We start from the raw sequence: 9,332 nt of genomic DNA on the forward strand, positions 1-9,332 counted from the left end.
TTAATAAGTTAGGCCATCATATAGTATCTTAAGTTGCATAAAGAAGAAGGGATTCCCTAGTTAAATCTTTGCCTTAGTAACAGTAAGAAGTGACAGGATGCATGGGGCAAACGCATGTTCCCCGAGCGCAAAATCAAAATACAAGTAGATAACTCTTAGCGGCCACCAGAGGCAAAAGGCAGAGGCAAGCAGCCAGTCTGTCAGTGCGTCATTAAGACCCAGCAGTCGAGATAAGGCGTCGCACTTCACTATCCCTATCGTTTATCACACTATCAATCAGCAGTAAGCACAGACCCCTTCCAGTTAGTTGTCATTTGGCGCTGACCGAGCGAAGTGCGCTAGCTGAAAGATGGTGGGAAAATGGAACTTCGGGGGCCATTTTCATGTGCTGGGACACCACAAGGTCGCAAAAGTTAAGCAAATAAATCTGGAAAACTGAAACTAATTTGTGTTTTGCCCTCCCCTCTTACAGAACTCAGACAACTCGCAGTCCTCGAGCAACACCACACGCAGCAGCAGCGAGGTGCAACGCAGCTCCTCCGGTTCAAGTTCATCGGGTGCCGCGGTGGCAACAACTGCCGCAACACCGGAGCGACTGCAGCGTCGCCGTCTGCTGCAAATGATCTCAAACTACGATCAGCAGAACAAGCAGCTGCATCGTGAGCTGGCCAAGGAGAAGCGTCGACGCACCGAGGAGTTGGCCTGTGTGGTCAAATCGCTGCTGTGCTTCGAGTCCAAGCTGAAGAATGACATGAAGACAGTTAATCAACGGCTGCTGGATCGTGATGCGGAAATCTGTCGTCTGCTGCGTCAGAATCGTGCGCTTCGCAAGCGCCTCGTTGATCATCAGAAGGACGAAGGCATGGTCGCGGATCAGGAAACAAATGTCGAGCAGGAGGAGCAGCAGCATGTGGAGGAGTGTCTGGTGCTCGAGGCCTTGCAATGCAACAATTGCCGCAAGCAATTCTATGACATTGAGCTGAGAGCCAGCGGCACACAGACTTCGGGCAAAGAGTTAGGCGTCAGTGCCAAAGGTAAGGAACTCCCCGGGATTTCTAATTCGAAGTAAAACTAATGCTTTTTCCTCTTCTTACAGCTGAGCATGGCTCTTCCAGCGATGACACCGTCTCATCGTCGTTCTATGGCGCCAGACGCAGCGTGCGTTACACAAGCAAGCGAACTGCGGGCACGTTCCGGGATTACATGCGCTCCCGCGCAATGCAAATTGATGATGCGGCCTTGGAGCAGCAGTCCGAGGAGAATACGAGTAGCATTAGTCGTGAGGATTCGCAGACCAGCTACGAGCAGCTGCATAACTATGCCAGAGCCATGGAGCGTATGCATGGTGTGAAGGCGACGATGCAGGATGGTGACTACTCCGAGCACAGCAGCCTGGAGCTAGAGCAGCAGCAGCAACAGCAGCAACGTAGAAGGAACAGTTCTTCCAGTCGCAGCAGTAGCAAGACTGCTTCCTCTGTGGCCGCTCAACTGGAGGAGGATGATGGCATCTTCTCACCCACACAGGATGACGAGGACTTTGATGAACTGGATCCGGAGCAGGAGCAGCAACTGATGTCGCGTGGTGCTATTAAAATTGTGCAACGTCGCTGCGCAGAATTCTCCGAGGCATCGCCCAAACAGATCTATGAAACAACCACAGACGACTGGTATGCCAGCGCCTCGGATCAGGAGGAGCTAAGCACGGCGCCAACAGTGTCTAAACCCTATGGCCAAGGTGCTGTCAATCCCGTGCTGGAGTGCGTCAATCAGATACTGCTGCAGCAATCCATGGAGGAAACACTGCGCGAACCAGCGACGCCAAAGTCTGCGTTGGCACCAAAAGCAACATCGAACTTGCCACGACGCAGCTCGCTGAGTGGACGAAGCGGTACCAACGGGCGTAAACGTGTGCACTTCTCCACGAAGAACAGCATGGTGCATGTGCCGCGGCACGAGGATGAGGAGGAAGCCCAGGCTGATGAATTGATCTCACACTATCATCCCATGGCAGCCACTGTGCCAGCCACAACTCCGGATACGCTCAACTACGAGAGCATCTACAGCAATGAGTACGAACCCATTGGATCGGAGCGTGCCTCCAATTTGTATGTGGACATGGCGGCGGCTGCAACCGAAGCTAGCAATGCCTCCAACAAGACGCCACAGAAATTGCCGCCCGCCTTGCCGCCAAAACCGGCGAATCTATTGAAATTTAAAAAGTCGCTACAACAACTCGAGGAACTGGAGGATGAGGGCGATTGTGCCGTGTCCACGACCACGACAAGCGAGCCGGATTACTGCTCCATAGCCGAGGTGGGTGTCAGCGTGCAGATTGTGGCCGATGTGCATAAAGTTCCCGAGTCGAATACTCCGACGGAACCAGAGCGAGAACGGGAGGAACAGCATGTAGTTGACGATGATGATGATGATGCTTGCTCGGCAGCCGCCTCGCATAAGACTGAGGAAATCGAAGAGATTTTCGCCGACATACCAAAGCTACCCAATGTGGCGGCCATCATAGCGCCCAAGCAATCCTCGGACTATCTGCTGATGGCACCCAAAACCTTGCGTCTGCAGCTGTCACCCCTCAATCAGTCCACGGGCTGCACCCAGACCATGCCGTCCCAGTACAAGCGTAAGCATGTACCCAACATTCTGGCTGAGATTAACAAACGCATGAGTTTGCCTAGCTCACCCACCACGCCCACAACGCCCAAGAGTTTGCCTACAACACCCACAACATCGAAATCCCTGCTACAATTGGCAGATGCCAGCGGGGGTTTACCGCTGCAGGCGGAATTTGATTGGTATAATCTGGATGCGGAGTACGATAGAAGTAATGAGGCAGCACCGAAAAGTTCACAAGGCGAGGGCATGCTCGAGGAGATTAGCGAGGATAACGAGTGTTTGGTCACAGCAGCCGATGAGTACAATCTAGATGAGGAATTCCAGCAGGAAGAGCGCGAACATGACGAGGCGGCTGAGGAGGAGCAACAACATCTGGAGGAGTCAATGAAACCGGAGCATCCCAAGGCCAAGCAGATGAAGAAGAATTTGGCCAGTTTCGAGAAGTTCATCGAAGGATCTGGCCTGAGCACGAAACCCTTGCCGAGCAAACGTAAAATCTACTTCAATGCGCCGTTCGTCTAGATCGACAGAGTTCCCTAATAATACCTATACTATTATACTATATAAATGCTACTCTTATTATGTGTTAACGAATTTAAGTTTGTGAGTGACAACGTTTTTTTTATGTGTTCCGTCTTTTTGTTTAGTTCTTAAGTTGGCAAAGTATTAAAATGTTTAGAGAATTTTCAATTGAATAAATGCAAAAGATAAAAGAACATAGACGTCTATGATAACAACGACGGGTTGGGAACAAATGAAGGGCGCAAACAAAACTTTGCAACGATGGAAACTTTGGCATGATGAAAACTTTGGAATGAAGATAACTTGATACATACTGCAGTTATTAAGTCATCGTTCAACGTGCAAACTTTCCTATCAATTAGAATCAAGTTGCTTTATGACTTAATATTCCGTTTTGCGCACTACGTAGCTATCATCAAAACTAAGGAGCAACATGCACGCTAGCTTCCCTTCAGCTAGACAGACGAAAGATACATACATATATAGAAAACCATTTTTACATTATTACTAAAATATAAAAATACCTTTTCATGCCGTAGAAAAAGAATGGAAGCCCATGGAAAACCCATTTCGTTCAATAGCCACAGGAAGCAATTAATGTTTTTCAATTGAAAGAGCTTATAGTATAATTATACAACAAACATAAACTATACCAATCAATTAGAGTGTTGTCTATAAATTAGTTCTCTCACAAACTCATTAATCTATTGTTGGAAATCTAGCTGAGCAAACAAACCGATATCGATTCAAGGCTGTTTAACCTTCAACGAGTTCTCTTGACCCTGCTAGAAATGTAAATTTCTTAACATTTCATTTACAACGTTAACTAATTGATGTTTTATTCACCATTGAGATTAATTTGAGTGCAAAAATACAGGCGGTGCATTTGCGTTTAAAGGAACAAATTTTGCATCTTACACATAAGTATAGTATTTAGTTGCCTTTGTGCAAACAATACACAAAATGAATGAAAATAAATAATTGAAACACACAAGCTTAAATGAAACTTAAAGAACAACATTCTTGTGACTTAGACATTAGTACAATACATATTCGGAATGTCTGAATGCAGACTTAATGACTACGACAAAATTGTGAATTCAATTTGAATTCCAGTTAGAACGTTAATACAAGCTGGTCTTCTTCATAATACGAAGGAATTCCTCCTGATTGACTTCGCCATCGTTGTCCAAATCCGCCTCATCAATCATTTCACGCAGCTCTTCGTCCGTCAGCGTTTCACCTAATTCGCGTGCAACGCGTTTTAGATTTTTAAATGAGATTTTGCCCGTTTCGTCATCGTCGAACAATCGAAACGCCTTCAATATCTCCTCTTTGGTGTCCTTTTCGGCCATTTTCATGGTCATCAGGTGTAGAAAGTCATTGAACGCAATTCGTCCACTGCCGTCCTTATCGATTTCCGCTATCATGCGCTTGATTTCCTCCTTTTTGGGCTCAAAGCCCAACGCCCTGATTGCCACCTTCAGCTCCTTGACTTCAATATAGCCGGTGCATTCGTTATCAAACAAATCAAACGCTTCTTTAATGTCCGATTTTTGTGCTTCGGATAACTCAAATTTGGGACCCGACTTTTTGCGTCCTTGTTGCGTAGAACGTTTAGTGTTTGGAGCCGTTGCCGCCGCTGCTGCTGCGGCAGCTGCATTCGCGGGATTAGGTGAAACATTAGCTGCAGTAACGCTCGGTTCCATGTTGCCCACTGAGGATAATGATGATTGTGATAAGCTCTAAATCAATTGCACCAAAAAGTAAAAGTTTTGTTTGTCTTCGGTTATTTTCAATAGGCCGTAAATAAATCTAATTTCATAACACACGCAAATGTCACAGAACTGAAGAAGACGTCACGCGGCCGTTTTACGCTCACCTTGACTTTGACAGGATGGGCCGAGTGGGGGAGGAGGCGGTAAATCGCGTATCCTTGCACTTGCGGTGTGGTTGCTTCCAATTACGTCGCCCACACTCAACTACACTTGCCTTCTGCTGCTATGCTTTGCTTCGCTTCACTTCAATTGGGCGCTGCTGGCGTTGACGTTTGTTGGGATGGGGTGAGAGGGTTGATTATATGTGTTGTTGTTTTGCTGCTATAAATAAACAGCTGCAGTTACCGGTGCAACTGTTCGCGTTACTCTAGGCTACGCAACTTGTTTTACTGCAACTGTTTGGCATCTGCCGTAGTTTGTTATATCGCGGCACGCCAGTTTTATACACAATTTTCAACAATTTTTATTTGTTGTTTACCAGTCCAACTGCTGCACACAGGTTGCTTCGCAGCTATCGATAAGTTCTCAGCTGCGATAACAAACATGCGCATGCGATAGATGTTATCGCACATTAAGTCTTTTGGCCATAATTAGTACATTTCTAGGTGGTTAATTTGTAACGAAAATTTGAATGTCCAAAATGTAAATTGGGAGTTTTTTATAAATCTTCACATTTTTACAAAATCATCAAACGACGTAACTTTAATTGCTGCTATTTTTAGATATATAATTGCCTTGTAAGTTCATCAATAAGAACGCAGCATTCATTAGCAAGGAAGTCTTATAGGTTATTGACTGACTTACGATCTGTCTTTTGTAGGCTTAATCAAATCATTATTTTTACTCATATTCAGCAAGCAACATTCATTTATCATTTGCTGCCAATTAATGTGTTATCAAAAAGCAGCTGTCAGAAGAAGCATGCTAAAGAAGGAATCAAAACAAAAGTAAATTAATTACACCTTTTCATGTCGCATGACAAGTCAACAGAAGAAATGGACCAGTTTCTGTTGGCCATTGACATCAGTAGCTGCTTCTGCTGCTCCTGCATTGTTGTTGATTGCCGGTTGTCGCTTTTTTGTTTTTACTTCCATATTCGCGCATAACTTTTACAGCGAGCGGGCCCACAACAAAACTCACATATGCAAAAGAGGAAAACAGGTAACGCTTTTGTTTTGATTTTGCTGCCAATTTTGCTAAACTCTTCACGTTCAATGTGCTCTCGGGACATGGCGAATTTAATTTGCATTAAAACTATGTCAGCATATGTATTATTTAAATATGTAAATTTTTTATATTTGTGTAAAATGTATCTTTTTATTATCTTTGCCTTAATTAAGTTTATATATTTATTTATATATGATATATCGAATTTGTCGAGAAATATATTTTGCATTGAAACCATATCAGCATTTACATTATTTAAATATTTTATTTTTATATAGTATATGTTATAGTGAATGTTTGTAGCATTTTGTTTTGTATAAAAGCAACCCATAAATTATTAAAATTATTGTCTTATGTCAATTAATATTATAATTTGCCAATTTCAATTTATTTTTATTTATTTCATTTTATAAATTTTTGATATAAGAGTATTTGTCAGGCGGTAATCCAATCAGAACTTTCCTTTCTTTGACATTTTAGAACGTTGTTGAGGCGCTTTTTTGTATTTTATTTTATTTTATTTTATTTTTGCGGCACGCTCCGATCGTGTATAAATAGCAGCGTCCTAAGTGCGATCGCCAACAGTTTCATTCCGGGCGCGCATGCGCAAAGGTTCTCGCGACAACGAAGAAAGAAAGAAAGAAGAGTCAGCTTTTGGAATACCCAGAAACACACCTTTGGAATAGGCCCATTAAGTAAGTGGATGAGTCAAGTGAAGTGTAGTGATAACTGTGCATAACTGAACAACGTGGACACTTTCTTTATAACTTTTTTAACTGTGCCGATCCGATCCAATGCGATTCAATCCCGCGCCAACAGTAAATCTGGATATCAAAATGCATATAAAGTGGAATTTTTTGGTGTGTGTACGTGAACTGCATGGATAATGATGATGAATTTGAGTGTGGCATGAGTGTGTAGTACGAGTACTCAAATGAATTAACACACAAAAAAAACGAAAAAAGCCCAGTTTATGTGTTTTTAATAGTGCCACATAAAATGCACAAAACTCAAGCCCAATTCTTTTGTTCTTTTCGGAATAAACGTTGCAGTTAAATCTCGTACAAAAATGCACAAATACTATATGTAGTCTATTATTATTAAAAATAGAATTATGAAAGTTCCACGTAGGCAAGAAATTGGATGCCCACCTTTCACAAAGTTGCACAATCTCTTTTGCCACATCTTGAAGATACGCAGACAGGATCTGTGTGAAGTGTTCTTGGCGTTCAATGAACCCCAAATGAAAACCTGAACTGCAAAAGTTGCCCAACATCTTTTCACATATTCTGGCATTTGGCGTGGGATTACATTTCTTCTTATTACCATACATAATCATATCACACTTATACATAAGTATATTGCCCACCGATGTTACGTCTTTTCGCATTATCGCTTAGCCGGCGACATTCAAAGCAACAACAAAAACCGGTCAACATCGTAAAGCTCTTAACCTAATTCTGAAAACCAATTTGCATATTGGCCAACAACAAAAAGAAGTTGGCAAAGCAGAGCACATTACGCGTATTTAAATGAGCCAAAGAGAAAGACATTGACGCCACCGCCCGCGGCAAATACTTAAATAGATTTATGCAAATATTAAAAAAAAAGATATTAAAATACTGTGAAAGGTGAAATAACAAATAGTAAAAAAAGCCATAAGAATGGTATCCATTTATTGAGTCATACAGTTGTCTCTATAGACCTAATGTATATGTAGGTCTTTTCTTTGTGCCTCATCGCAAGGATCGTTGCTTTGTGAGTCAAATAGGAATTGTTAACTGTTGTAGTGTAGTAGACTAATTTATACTCTGTACTCTATTTATGTTGATTCTACAGAGCAGTTAAATAAATTCATTTAAATCGGAAGGTGACTACTTATTAATCGATCATAACAGATTATTATACCCGCTACCCATAGGGTAGAAGGGTATTATAACTTTGTGCCGGCAGGAAATGTATGTAACAGGTAGAAGGAGGCATCTCCGACCCTATAAAGTATATATATTCTTGATCAGCGTCAACAGCCGAGACGATATAGCCATGTCCGTCTGTCCGTCTGTGTGTCTGTCCGTCTGTCCGTCTGTCCGTATGAAACACTGGATCTCAGAGACTATAAGAGATAGAGCTATAATTTTTTTTCGACAGCATTTGTTATGTTTGCACGCAGATCAAGTTTGTTTCAAATTTTGCCACGCCCACTTCCGCCCCCGCAAATCAAAAAAATCGAATGACAAGCGTAATTTTAAAGCTAGAGTTCCGAATTTTGGTATATACGATAATAACTATAGTAGTTATGATTCCTGAAAATTTGGTTGCAATCAGATAAAAATTGTCGAAGTTATTAAAGAAATACTTTTGTATGGGCAAAAGCGCCTACTTACTAGGGGTCTGAGTTGCTTTGGCTGACAATCTGGTATATTGTGCCGTCTATGGTATATTTTGAATGCGGTACTATGTCGATATACCAAATATACCATTCGGTATATTTTTAGTATTTTTGCAGTATTTTCGGTATATTTTGAGAAAATACCGCAAAATATATTTCTTTTATTCCAAATGGGTAGCGGGTATCTCACAGTCGAGTACACTCGACTGTAGCTTTCTTACTTGTTTTATAAATAGATTAAGCCAATAGACAGAAATTAAGTGTACCTCAAATGTAAAGCTATTATGATATAAATTTAGGAGATCAGTATCAGTAAATTTGATTTTGATCAGTAGATTAAAAAGCATAAATAAATGAATATAAAGAGAAAAAGGTGGAAATTGCATCGACTATATTTCGAAATAATTGTAATCATATGATCCTAAAAATTACATACAAGGATAAGTGAGTTAAGCCTTACATTAGGTAGAAAATTTAGTATAAAATAAAGTCCTAATATTTGTTCATTTGGACAAATATCATATATTGTAAACGATTATTCAAAACCACAATGAAATTTATGGCTCTGCGGCGAATTCAAACGCATTAATTAGAATTAATGCAAAGTGAACAAAAGCGATTTATGAATTTAATTAATACAAATATCGTTCGCCAATGAAATGACAGCTTGAAAACAAGTTAAGTTCGGTGTTTAACAAATTTATATAAAATATTGAAAAATGGTGTGAAATTAAGCCAGTTTCGATTGTCCAAAAAAAAACCAGAAGTAATTTCTGAACGTGCCCCAAATATTGAAATTGCTGCGCCTAACTAATTTTACAATTAAAAACACAAGAAATAGACATTTA

General features: G+C 41.3%; 2 protein-coding genes across 6 annotated transcripts in view; one reads left to right on the plus strand and one right to left on the minus strand.

Annotated features, from left to right (window-relative positions):
• LOC132783458 (uncharacterized) overlaps window positions 1–3,345 on the plus strand; it is a 32,625-nt gene extending 29,280 nt beyond the window's left edge. For 3 of the 4 annotated variants that reach the window (XM_060788619.1, XM_060788617.1, XM_060788620.1), the window contains 2 exons: window positions 473–1,034; window positions 1,097–3,345. In XM_060788619.1, the coding sequence (XP_060644602.1) occupies window positions 473–1,034; window positions 1,097–3,150 (2,616 nt within the window). In that variant the 3' untranslated portion in view covers window positions 3,151–3,345. Of the gene's footprint in view, window positions 1–303; window positions 404–472; window positions 1,035–1,096 lie in introns of those variants that run through there. The other variant, XM_060788621.1, reaches the window with a different exon arrangement.
• A 608-nt stretch (window positions 3,346–3,953) lies between these two features.
• LOC132783460 (uncharacterized) lies at window positions 3,954–5,460 on the minus strand. 2 transcript variants are annotated; one of them, XM_060788625.1, is made up of 3 exons: window positions 5,310–5,457; window positions 5,033–5,184; window positions 3,958–4,895 (listed from the first exon to the last, which is right to left on the minus strand). In XM_060788625.1, exon 3 carries the CDS (start codon window positions 4,857–4,859, stop codon window positions 4,275–4,277), a length of 585 nt encoding a protein of 194 aa, XP_060644608.1. In that variant the 5' UTR covers window positions 4,860–4,895; window positions 5,033–5,184; window positions 5,310–5,457; the 3' UTR covers window positions 3,958–4,274. The 2 variants fall into 2 exon arrangements, with proteins under 2 accessions (XP_060644609.1, XP_060644608.1); XM_060788626.1 differs by having other exon boundaries at window positions 3,954–4,867; window positions 5,033–5,460.
• Window positions 5,461–9,332: the final 3,872 nt, after the last annotated feature.

The sequence above is a fragment of the Drosophila nasuta genome, chromosome 2L (genome assembly GCF_023558535.2).
Source record: "Drosophila nasuta strain 15112-1781.00 chromosome 2L, ASM2355853v1, whole genome shotgun sequence".
NCBI lineage: Eukaryota > Metazoa > Arthropoda > Insecta > Diptera > Drosophilidae > Drosophila > Drosophila nasuta.